Consider the following 13,404-nt stretch of genomic DNA (forward strand, 5'->3'; position numbering starts at 1 on the left):
TGGTTCTCATATTTTATTTTAATACATGACACTCCAAGTAAAAAATCACGGGCATTTCTAAACATTTGCTTAAAGCAATTTAATAGCAATCTCCCACGGTAGCCCTGGGAACTATGAGGGGTACTAGACATTTCACGAGTCATTCACCAATCCCAGGATTTGTTTGGAAAGCTGTGATAGTTTATATTGTAGTGTAAAATACAATTCCTCATACATTACTATATTGCAGACTACTTTTCTGGGTTTATTGTTCTAACCAGGTAACCATATTTTCTTACGTTACAGCCACAGTGTAGAAGGCCAATTGAACAGTTCCTGGATTTTAAAATCCAACGGAATGTATAGGGTGGGGGGGGGAAAGGAACATCTAAGAAAGAGGAAGACATTGCTAAGTTTGCACATGCTGCATATTACCATGGACCGCTTTGTGCAATATAACACGGCAAACCTGTGAGTCATGAAGTGTACAGTCTTTGGGGAGCTCCAGGCAGTCCCAGAACACAAATATATATAAATCACACATTTGCTTATGCATATTTGTCACATTATCAAAAATGTAATATGCAAGATTTGTCAAGCAAGACACTACTATGGTGGGTCAATTAAATCATCAACCTTGTCTGTAACAGGAGTTTCTTTCTACTGAGTCTTATCATACAAAGTCAAAGAAGTAGGCAACCATGTACATTAGAACAGTGTAAAGGGCAATTCTCCAAAAGCCTTATCTGGAAAGGACGGCTGTTAGTATATGTATAGCTGTCAAGCTATCTTTACCTCCTCATATACGAGTCTTAAAGCATTACATCTGAAAGAAACATAATGTAATATTTCCCCACTGCTGACTATTATTCTATTCATTTTTCTCAGGACATCTCTAAAACAGAAGACATTACATTCACAGGGGTTTTAGAGACTTTATTTATGTATAAACAATTTAAACACTTTGCCATAAATTATCTTTGCCTGTCTCTATTCTTTGCTTAGCAGCAAATTAAAATTAATATAAAAACTCAATGAACAATTCATACATGTATATTACAAAAAAGTTCTGTACCAAAGTTCTTATTAGACTTGTTTTTATATATTTTTTAATTTCTCCCCCCCGCCCTCGGTGACCATAATGTGATTGTCTCAGTTTCTCGACCAAACAAACACACTAATAATTTTTTCTTTTTTTAAAATCTGAAACAGTGATTGTGCCTTCTGGCTGATGTATGTACAGGGTGATCTGAATTGGTGCCCATTTGCAATAGTGTTAACACAATGCCCACAGCTCTACTAGAACTGATACCAACAAACTACTGAATCTAAACAGACTACACCCTGTAACTGTGTTATACTGTCCACAATGGAATCTTCAAAGACATACAGAGTATGAAATTTATCAGTAGTGATTTATAGCCACCATTTTGAATTGAACTTTACACTCTGCCCTCTTTGAATAAATTAACTTTAGGCCAGACAAAAGCAGGGTTGGAGTGCAAGTGCAGGTTTATATTCCTTAATATACTTCTTTTGCTATTTCCAGTGCTCTGTTGCTCCTGTTCTCATTTCTTCCAGTTGCTACACACAAATCACCCCAGAAGTCATGTATTAAATGCACCTGTATTTTGCTTTTAAATGAAAAAACCTCTTGAATGTTTATCAAACAAGCAGCCTGAAGAATCTTTCCCCATCAGCTGGTCTAGTGGAGGTGGGTGGCCCTCTTGAATATCTTGAAAGTTTGCTCACGTGTGAATGGAGTGAGGTAATATAAGATGAGGCCTTCTCTTTAAATATTTTTTTTCTGTTTTGATTTATGTTTTCTTTAGACCCAGAACAAGTGGGTAATATTTATGGGGTACTTTTGAATCTGCACGGTTTAAAGTTTTCAGTCTGGCTTTAGTCCACTTCAGGATGTGGTTTTTAATCACTTGGATAGCAGCATTGAACTCAAAAAATGTGAGCTTTCTTGCCACTTACTATCCCAAAGTAGCTCAGCCAAGTGCCCCCCATTGGTCTTCATCTCCTTAGGAGAGGAGATAACAGTTGTAACTACTGGTTCATCCAGACAAGGATGACAGCAGGTTAATTTGTTACCTCTTTCCCATTTCATTCTGTCTTAAGAACTGGATGTTGCTGCTACTGTCTGCCAGCTCTGGGTACTGCTCCACTGGGAGCACATAGTATCCTTCATAACCTTGAACCCTCCCTGTGCTCAAAAGCTGCTGCTTCTCTCCTTCAGTCCACAGGCGGCTACCCTCTTTGCCATCCCGTGCCTTCTGCTGTTCTTTGGCCCAGGCTGACCCCAAGGCTCGCTGCCGAGCTTGGTCCAGCACTCTTGCCTTCTCTTCATCCAGTGTGTCAGGGGTCAGGCCATAGCGTATGTTAAGGAGCAAGGTGGAGTACTGGAATTCAATATTTGTAAACCTTCGAGTCCTTCCATTGATTAGGAGGGTTGGCTGGGATACCGTAACGTTTACTCCGCTGTCCAGCACCTTACGCCCACTGGTCATTGCCAGGGTAACAAGGTCGCCGTCAGATGAGCCAATCTTGACAAAATAATGGGTGTCCTTCCCCTCAATGCTATAGTGCATCTTTTCCAAGTAGTAAGCATTGTTAAGCACTGAGGCGATCTTTCGGCTGTCTTCCGTTGTGACACTTGAAACCCCTGTGGTTACTCTGCCTTCCTTCACGGCAAACATGATCCCCTTGCCAATAATAGGAGTGGTGGTTGCAAACCAGTGACCTGCTTTCTCTCTTATATTGGCATGTAATCTTTTAGATATGACTTGTCCCTCAAGGGCCATGAAAGCTTGGTTGTGCCTCTCTGTCGTCTGCTGGACTCCAGTAATTAACTAGAAAAAAAAAGGAGGGGGAAAAGTTACATTATTGTTGAAGCACAAACAGTAAGGGATTATTTAATTCAGGGATAGTGAATCTGTGGATTCCAGATGCAGCTGGACTACATCGCCTATTGCCCATGCTGTTCAGAACTGATGGGAGTTGAGGTCCAATAGCATCTAGGAAGCCACCTGTGCTATAATTCTCATTGAAAGCCTAATTCACATGAATAATTTCTGTTGCAGATCATTTTACTATGATACTAATCAAATTATACCTAAACCTCACGATTTATGCAAGTGCACAGAGAGCCTGTGCAATACTATTGTAATATGTTCTTGTCAGGGAACTGCCATCAGTGTCCGAGGGAGAGAGCAAGCTCCGAAGGGATCCCAGAGAGCGTCCCGGGAGTGGGAGGGGCAGCCCATCTTCTGGGGGAGAGAATCAGCGTAGCTCCAGTGGAGAAGGGGGGGAGATGGGGGAAATCGGCGAGGCGATCCCATGACTCCTTGCCCGGGTCCAGCGGGGAGAAAAGGGGTCCTCCGCTGCCCACGCCCTCCTTGCACAGAAGGCTTTCGCACAGGGAAAGTAGGCGGAGACTGGGTGTCAAAGAACTTCTTTGCTGGAAGAAGTTTAAGAAACGCCCACTGACGGATTCTGCCGGTGATTGAGACGGTCACAGGCGAGTGGCTGCCCGGACAGGAAAGGTTCACTCAGGCAATCCAGCCAGACGTTGGGACAAGCTTACGCACGAGCAACCCCTAGAACCATTACAGTTCTGCATGGGGCAGACTTTAAATATTATTTTGAAACTTTACCTGGCACAGAAAACAACTGCTCTAACACTTGTAGGGAGCCAGGCATTAAGAACATATAACATCACTACTGCATTTACTTCCTGTTCAGTTCCGGGCTCAATTTAAAGTGCTGGTGTTTAAAGCCCCAAGCAGTTTGGAGCCACACTATTTTAAGGTCTCACTGAACCCATGCAAACATGCCAAAGCCCTAAGATTGAGATACTGCTCAGTCAAGATCTATAAGGGAATTGAGGGAAATTAAAAGTATTACTAGGTCTAGCTGGCTACAGATGCCCAGACTGCCAGGCCAGAAAAAAAGTTAAAGGGAGCCCAGAGTAGGCAGTGGGCCCTGGCAGCTGTCGAAGGTTGCCAGGTGTTGACATCAACCCTGCAGAGACTTACCTGGTGGTAGCACATAGCCACCATGGCTGGAAGCCATTGGTAGCCTTATCCTTTATAAATTTGTCAAACCCATTTTTAAAAGTTATCAAATGAGATTCAAGCTAGTAGTACCCATGCAAAATCTTATGCATTTGTGAACATATTTTACAATGTGGTATCTGAAGTATCTTGTAGAGGAGAGATACCACATCCAATTTTGACATTAACGAAGGCAAAAAAAATAAAATGTTTTTGACTATATTCATGAGAATTATTCAAACTTTTAAAATCCAAAACATAATTTTACTATTTTAATCCAAAATAAAAAGTGCATCTGAGATTATTTTTGGATTTGTATCAATAAATAGTTCAACTAATGTTTGCAGCTAAATTTTAGCAAATAATATGAGGTAATTTTTGAGAGATGATCCCTCTTACATTATGTTTAAGTAAACTGAGAAGCAAAAATTGCAAGTTGCCCACAAATCCAAAACTCTACCAAATAAAATACTAAGGATTTTGGCATTATTTTGATTCAAGCATGCATCTTGACTTTATGCATGACACTTAACCATATATCACAATTTTTAGTGCTTATATAAAAGGTGAGCAGAAAGGGTGTATGATATTACAAAATGAACATATGATAAATTATTGTGGGAGTTTTTTATCCATGTTAATCAAGCAGCATTTCAAAGGTAAATCCAGAAAGGTCTGCATGCTGCATTGATGGTAATAATCTGTGTTGACAGCAAACAAATGTGCAGAGTGTGAAATCCAGCTGATTCAGTTTTCTTCAATTTCATCAGTTTTACTTTACTTTCTCAAGTATGCTTGCTATTGTTAATTTGCAAAATAATGCTAAATGCAACATGAACCAAGGTAAATTTACCATGTGGCGAGAAAGAGCTTTTGCTTACCTGTCCCTTTTCACATGCCTGAGACACTGACAGCTCATACGGAGGTGGAACAAAGTACATTTTTGCTCTTGGGAAGCCAGGTATAATGTTGCTGAGCTGAAAGCCAAACATCACTAACCAGCTTTTCACATCTGAGAATTAAAAGTAAATATATGTGAGACTTGAAGGTGTGCAGTAAACATCTGTAGCAATGAACCTGAACTCCTAATTATAAGGCAGGACAAGAGTTTCAAGATTTCTACCCTACTTCTTTCTTTCTTTTTTACTTTGACATTTGGATAACGAAAATTCCCCAGCAAGTGTAAAGGACAGGTGTTGTGACATTTGCACTAAAAACAGATTACTGAAAGGGAAGCCCTCTTCTAAATTATATTTAACCCACAGGAATCCTAAGAGCCAGTGTGCTGTAGTGATTAGAGTGCTGGACTAAGACCTGGGAGACCATGGTCCACTTAGCTATCAAGTTAAGCCATCTTGTGCCAGTCACTATTTCTCAGCCTAACATACTTTACAGGGCTTTGTGAAGATAAAATGGGGTGAGGTGGGAAACTATATATACCGCCTTGAGCTCTCTATGAGAAAAGGTAGCACATAAATGCTCTCAGTTCTACTACTACTACCAATAAATTTTTAAAGAACTTCTGAGCATACCAAATACTTTATAATATCTAATTTTGAGGTTACACATTGAAATGATTATTCCACAAAATGTTCTCAAGTACCGTGACAAATATTTTACCTCAGCTAGTTTCACGATGATGGGAGGATAATGTCAAAATACAACAGTGTCTATCCACCATCAGATAAACAGATTCCCCTCCACACCTGCAGCCCCTCCATGTTATCCCCCAAAAGAGGGTTGGGGAAACCTCTGGAGCAGATGTTGGGGGCATGAGGGCTGCAAAGTACAGAGGAGTCCTGGTATATGAGTGGAAGTCTACCAGGGTATTGTTGGATGTCATCCACTGCCTGTTTCTCAAAGTCCATGTTTTTAGCAAATCATTTAATCCTAGAAGAAATTATGGCCTCAGCTAAAGTATGTCTGCACTTATCTTTGACTACTAACAACTGTAGAGCAGTTGTTTATGGAAAGCTGAAGGGACTGTCAAAGCAGTGTTGAGCAGCTACTTCACCAGGGGTTCAATAAATGTACAATACGACAGGATAACCTATTCCTTCTCTGTATGTGTGAATAATTATTGTTGCAGCTTCAAGCAAATATTGATAGTTCAACTAGTCTGAAAATGAGCCAAGTTCATAGAAGCCCTAACAGATGTTACATGGCAATAGGCCCATGGTTTCTTAAAAATAAAATAAAAAGCAGCCTCAGAAGCCTCTAACTTTAAACATAGAACAGCGAATAGTAACAGTCCTTAACTCTTCCCCTTCCAACCATTTTTACACTCCACATGCCCCCTTTTCCACTGTTGCTACACTTAGAGCTGGGATTTAACATAACACTTTTAGACCACTAATCAGTCCTCTCCCTTCCCCCCTTTTTGCAGCCTTTATTAAGAGTATATCACAATGTAGAGTTACCCCAAACACCAAGGGGACTTTTAAGAAACAATACATGTCCAATGAAATCCTGAATAACCTAATCATATATACTTCCATTTTCTTGAAATATAATTTACTGTTCCTTGAAGTTTTAACCTCCCCTGAAATTATAGTAGCTGCATTTATGTGGAGGGGGTTCTTAGTCATAAAAAAGGCTGTGACTTTAATTATGGCATACTCCATGTTCTATTCTGAAAGATTTTCTCTTGAATAGCTCTTAATTGCCTTTCTTTTAAGAAATAGTTAGCATCTAGTTCAGCACTGTGTGATTCTACTAAGAGGCAAATTAGTACCAGTGGAGTAGAAGTTACAACTTCCACCCAAGCTCAAGGCATGCAGTTTATATTTACTATCTCCAAATGTTTCTTAATAGTTCTCAGGAGGAAGAATTATTTTAAATTGTAAGGTTTATGCCTGCCCCCCACCCAGCTGGGCTTTAAACTGTAACTCCTACTGGGCTTGATCCTCAATCTTTTTAGGATGATGGCATCATTTTCACTACCAGGACATTATGAGCCAGATACTATAGTTGTTGTTAGGAATGTGGCTTTACTTCTCAGTTCTAGCACTAGTTTATTTAATGGACCTTTGCATGCAACTTTTCTCAAGGCAATGGCTAAAAACTCACTGAATTAAATGGCTGCATGACTGCAGTGTTCCCATCTGTACAATGAAGAAAGCAGTGGCATTGCATCTGTAAATCAAGGTGAGGTCTGCTTGCAAACTGTCATTAGCACAGTGTCTTACAAAGAGATGAACATGAAGCTCTTGTACGGCATTCAGCATTTTAAATTGGCAAGCTTTCTTCATATGCATGACTTCAGTAGTTCTGTTTGTTCTCCCAGTCAGCTTAGAAACTTTGGGAATCAAGGTCACAGCACTTAACTAAAAATATGCTGATTTGTTATCATGTGGGGTGATATCAGCTAATTTCAGAGTACCTTAAGGCCACAGAACTGGATGAAGGACTGCATCCCAATTTGAAAAACATGAAGCCATGAGACCCTTTCTCTGTACTGCTGAGTCCCAAAGTTTTAAACAGAAAATAAACTTCCAATTTTTTCCAAGCAGAAGGATTCTGAAGTCTTATTTGATACTAAATTATTTACCCAAATACAAAATCTATCCTATACACGTTCCACAAATCTAACTTCCACAGATTCCTAAACCACAAATTATTTCTCACCTGTCACATAGTTCTTTAAATCCAGTTCATTGCTGAGAGGGTTGTTGCTCTTGAACATATACAAGTTGAATGGGGCAGGTTCCTTACCAATATTTTTCCACATTGTATAGTCGGGAGAGGTCCAACGTCCAGCCAAAACATCATAATCCCTCTGAGTAAAATGGACCAGTTTTGTTAAGGGATCATACAATCCTCCATGAAATCCAATTACTATCTGGAAGTCAGGATTAGAATCATAGTAGATTTCCCCATATGCCGTGTACTGTAGTTGCTTGATCATGAGGCCATTGATACTGAACACTGCCAGAGGTGTACCTGTGTTATCTGAGGCAACATAGTATTCTTCTCCACTGCTGCTTTCCATTGCAAACAGATGACCTTGCAGATCATAGTAGAGAGAGGTAATTTCTGAATTTGAATGATTATACACATGTGTTATTCTGGTTGGGTTGTGAAGATCAGCATAAAAGTACTGAAGGTGGTGTCCCAAGTTAGTCTTGTAAGAAGCCCGTCTTCCTACTCCATCATAACGGTACTGAATACTCCATCCATTAGCCTTATTGTAAGCTCTTGTTAAGAGCCCTTTGGAATTGTACTCAAATATGTCAGAGCCTCTTTGACACAGAAAGCCATCATCATCGATTTTATACTGCATATCACCTAGGCGTGTAATCCTATCTCTTAGATCATAGCGCAGTGGCATCAATCGTACACTGTTTCCGGGATTCAACAGATGCAAGTTGCCATTTAGATCATAACTATAACGCCAGTTTGGTCTGTCATTGACTGCCACGCTTTGGAGTTGCCCATCTCCATCATAATCATAGGTGTATTTAGTTGTGTTGGCATAAGGCCCAAGCTTCAATTCTCTCTTAGTTACCCTCCCCATGCTGTCATATTGCACTGTCATCCAATACATGAGTGATCGGAACATTTCATACTGAACTTCTTTAATGCGTCCATGTGTATCAAAGTGTTTGCTCAGTGTCATTACAGCTGTAGTGATTATTTGATTTATATCATAATAGATTACCCCAAATTTGCCGAAGTGTTCTACTTTGCCTGAGATTTCATCGTAACGATAAAGGTCAACTGGAAGAGGTATCTCACTTATTATAGGCTTGATGCTAGCAATTCGAAAACTATTATCATGATAGGTATAATCAAACCTCGCATTGACCATACCTTCCTCAGAGAATCTGTAAATCTGTTTGTCAACCAGAGGGCCAATTTTACGATAGCGGATTGTACAAGAAAAGCCTCCACTCTGTAGGTTTACCATCTTGAGAACTCCAGTTGTTTCGTCATATCCAAAAGTCACTGCTGTACTGTCATAAACTATTTCTGACAACTTGGATAATTTCCCATATTTGTAGAAAACCTGCCGACCAGTTCCTAAAAAAGATGTTTTCAAAATCCTCCCATCATCGCTGTAATCAAAAATTACGGAGGCATTACTCTCTGGAGGGTTATAAATATTGCGAATATAGCCGATAGATGTGTGAGTGGACATACTGTGACGAGCAATGCTTGGCATAGTGACAGCATGCAGTCGGTCTGAAGAATCATATTCAAAGATGTACTGCCGCTGACTCTGAAGTAGTAGTACCATAGACTATAAAAAAACATAAAGAATATTAATTATATGTTGTAGGGTCAAGAACGTACCAAATAAGGTTTTAGAATTCCAATCCTGAAACATTAATAAATTTAAAGAAACACTGAAAATTACTTCTATGAATGTGACAGTTCCACCCACAGCCATTAATATATTTTTTAATACATATGCCAAGTAGCTAGTAAAAAAAAGCAATTGTCAGATATAAACTAAAATTGATAACCTAAACTGCATTTAGTCATATTCTGTTCATTTCATGCACTATATTTAAACAGGGGGAAATGCAATTTTTAAAAAAAGTTGCCTCCTTTCTGGATCTTGACATTGTTACTGAAGATATAACAAGGGTGGGATTCAACTAATGAGTCCCATCTGTGGAAGTCCTACACAAGGGTTTCTGCAATGGGGCTTTGCTCCCTCCTCCAAACCAAAATTGGCTCAGGTGGGTGTGCCCCAGGTAAATCCTGAAACAGCACACAGAGGAAGGAGGGCAGATTGTTCTGTCTGGCAAGCTGAAATGCTTGCCTTGATGGAACAATTGCCTTAGCGTGATGTTGAATTCCTCCCCAATTAATTAACAAATGGTGGTGGTTTTATTCAGTCTCTAGACCCACTGAAATCCATGGACCAAATTTAGTTATGTCCATTAATTTCAAGGCGTATGTTCTGTCTAAAACTTACTTGAATACCACCCAATAGTTTTAGTTTCTTTTAAAATTAATGCGTAATTTTAAAAAGCTCACCTAGAAAGGTAAACATGGCATAAACAACTAATCTTCCTAGAGGAGGTTAAGAGATAAACTATGTCTTGCTATTCCACCTGGTTTAGTCAGTGATATTAAGCTTACTGTTTTCTTACCAGAAACTGACATTTAGAAGACCTTTCATAACAAAGGTGCATGTATATGTAGTAGTCTTTCCTGCTTTATGGCAGCACCAAAATGCCAAAAGGTTATCAAAGAATTTCTACTAATTAATATATGTTACAATCCTAAACACACTTACCAAGGAGTAAGCCCCAATGGAGATAAGGAGGAATATTTCTGAGTAAATGCTTATGACTCTGCTGTTAGAAACTCTTTGGCACACACTTTTAACTATTTGTACATCAATGTTTGCAATATATTAGGTGCATGTCTATGTTTAGATATTTCCCACAATAGATGGTATTCCATGTCTGTAATGCTGTTGCTCATGGCAAAAGTTACCTACTTTTTCCAGGTATGTGTAACTCCATACTTTTCCATCAGCAAACATGCGGGAAATAATCCTGCCTTGTTTATCAATATCTGTCCTTTCACTCATGGCACCACGCTGAAGTCCAGCCAGCCGCCCATTGGAGAAATAGGATACATTCACAGCAGCAAGCCCACTGCTGGGTAGCCAGAGAAAAGGGCGTCCCAATTGATCATAAATAATACGCAGTGTAAACTTTCTGTGATCATCATATATTTTCTCTGTACGAATGTTTCTATCGTAATCAATGGAAAGCAAGTTCCTTCCATGGACCTGTTTAAACAAAAGATAATGTTGTTTACTTCAGTAAATAATTTGTCATTTAGAAATTCAGTATAAGAACCATGTAGGAGGAGCATTCAGTAAGTTCACTAGCAAATTTCCAAACAGTTTTACTTAGAACTTTTAGCTCTAAATGTTTTACATGACAATAAAATAATTGCATCTTTTTGTGATTGGATGTTGCTCTTCTTCTCAAACTAGTTACTTTACTTGCAGCAGTTCAATACAGTGGTCTGGAATATTGGACACCCCCTCCGTTGACCCTATAACCAAACAGGTTATCTTACGGTTTTTGTGTGAATCTTTGATTTTGGAGACTCAGGCAGAAGTTGAACAAATAAGAAAGATTTATAATACAGAACTAAGTTGGTAGAACAAAAGGTGTCAGGAAATAAAGTTCTTTCAGGAAACAGTTAACTTATTAATAATTCTACTAAATCTAGTGGATGTTAAGGCTTCTAAACAAGGTAGTTAACACACAGTGTTTTTAAACTCCAGTTGCTTGTTTTGAATTATTACTCTCTAGTTAAATGTTACAGGTTTCTAGACTAGATGATAAATTAGCTTATTTCACTTCATTAACTAAGTTGTTGCAGTGTTACAGCTTAATACTTTGGTTTTTAAACAATGTGTACATTCTGTCAATGTCCCAACCCAACAGTCATACTTCTGAGGTACTTCTAGTAGTATAACAGACCCAGGGATCACTACAGCCTGGTTAACTTGCTTGGGATTCTTTTCTATTTAGAAGATCACTCCCCTCCTGAATGAAGACCCAAGTAGACTGCATCCTCACAACTCTACTTCTGCTCACTCAAACTCTGTCCTCTAGTTAACCCCTGTCTGAATACTCTCACAAGACACTATTCAGTAATATCAGAAATATTAAAAAATGATGCCCAGAGGCATCAGGGGTAAGTGAGCAGGAAAAAGACTACATACTGTATATTTCTTATCCAGCAATGATTTCTCTCCCACCCACCCTTACCTGGCTAGAAAAAGCAGCCCCAAAATTTAACCAGAACTGAACTTCAGAGGATGAACCTTTTGCAAGGCTATAGGATAGCCAGCATCATAGCAGGAACATATGTTCAGGTAAGCAGATCTGAAAATATTAGCATGAGCCCTAAGTGTTATAACAATTTTTACATTTAAGAGTGCTATCTATATAGGTCACAGACTAGTAATTACAGTATTGTGATGTTCATAAATGATATGAGATTCTAGATAGTATAGGATAGGGGTGATCAGAAGGGAAGACTGGATGATTTGCAGTAAATCTACACTCAGCTGTTTCACAACAGCAACAATGACAACAGCAACAACAAAAGGCTTTCCCCACCAAATTTCGATTGCTAAAGTGAAGAAAACCAACCAGAAGTGGACTGAGCTTAGTTTGGGTTCTGGTACCGAAAACAAATTCATAGGGGCAGAATGTGCTCAGAGGCACCCTGTGCTTTAATTCTCTATCTTCTGCACCTGGTCCTGACTAATAGATATTGGGGGTTCTAGAAGAAAAAGTAGATTTGCCATGCCTGCAATCTGGTATATGAGTATGAAAAGATGGTCAGGGAAAATGTGTTTGGGATTGAATATGAGACATACTATAGGATGACACATCTAATAGTAGCATTTCCCCCTTTCACCTCTCAAATTCTAACCGCTTTCCCCAATGACATCTGTTACTTTACATTTATCATGCTTTTAATATAGGCCCCAGTCAGTCAGATGGAGAGCTTCTAAGAGAGATTCTCATTGCCTTGCTCAGCAAGGTGCTCTGTAGCACAAGTATTGGCTAAGCTATAAATTACATTTGACTGCTGCTCCAGGAAAGACAGTAACAGATTGGAAAAAGAGTGGACTATCGCATCTGCACAAGTGTAGTATAAGGCCATGGGCATTCCTGTCCCTGCTGAACATGCATGCTGATGAGCTGACTCACAGCCAGAAAGATGCTGCTGTGTTGCTTAATGACAAGCTAGGGAACCTGAAATCAGCCTGCAACACAGTCAACATTCATTAGCCTGAGCTAGTGCTTCTCACACTAATGTGGGTAAGATTCTATACACAGACAGAAAACAAAACATCAGTGTGGAATCTGAAATGCTTCTGCTGACATTCCTGCAGGGAGCTGTGTGTGTGTAAATGCAGATGCAAATAGGGCAATGAGTGGAACTAGTGTGGACTAGCATAATGGCCTGTCTCCCTTAAATTTACTCACTGCCTTAAACTACTCACTTACAAAACTCTTCTTTATCATGCAGAATTCCCCTTTCAGCTATCCTCTCCCAGCTATCTATGTATATAGATTTCTCCTGTCAATCACAAGCTCCTCCCCTCAGGTTAATGTGTCAAGGAAATTTGAAGATTTTAAACTTCCAGCAGCTATGGAGTTTACATTATCTTGATATTTGAGCCTCTGAGTATTTGCTAGGTTTCTGCATTAACCATACACTCCCCAAACAAGAGAGATATGTAACAGACAGGAAAGATATGTGTGCCCCTCTGATAAGCAACGGTCCATACAAGTAGCAAAGGACATCAAAGACCAATTCCTTCATACACTTAAATTTTGAAATCACAGATGAAGTAAACACATCT

At 39.4% G+C, this 13,404-nt stretch overlaps 1 protein-coding gene across 24 annotated transcripts in view; it reads right to left on the bottom strand.

Annotated features, from left to right (window-relative positions):
* Positions 1-894: 894 nt before the first annotated feature.
* TENM2 (teneurin transmembrane protein 2) overlaps positions 895-13,404 on the bottom strand; it is a 753,140-nt gene continuing 740,630 nt past the window's right edge. For all 24 annotated transcript variants that reach the window (XM_083430660.1, XM_083430659.1, XM_083430641.1 and 21 more), the window contains 4 exons: positions 10,498-10,794; positions 7,668-9,282; positions 4,922-5,052; positions 895-2,837 (listed from right to left, as the gene is read on the bottom strand). In XM_083430660.1, the coding sequence (XP_083286786.1) occupies positions 2,076-2,837; positions 4,922-5,052; positions 7,668-9,282; positions 10,498-10,794 (2,805 nt within the window). In that variant the 3' untranslated portion in view covers positions 895-2,075. The remainder of the gene's footprint in view (positions 2,838-4,921; positions 5,053-7,667; positions 9,283-10,497; positions 10,795-13,404) is intronic.

The sequence above is a fragment of the Podarcis tiliguerta genome (genome assembly GCF_965153285.1).
Source record: "Podarcis tiliguerta genome assembly, chromosome: 2".
NCBI lineage: Eukaryota > Metazoa > Chordata > Lepidosauria > Squamata > Lacertidae > Podarcis > Podarcis tiliguerta.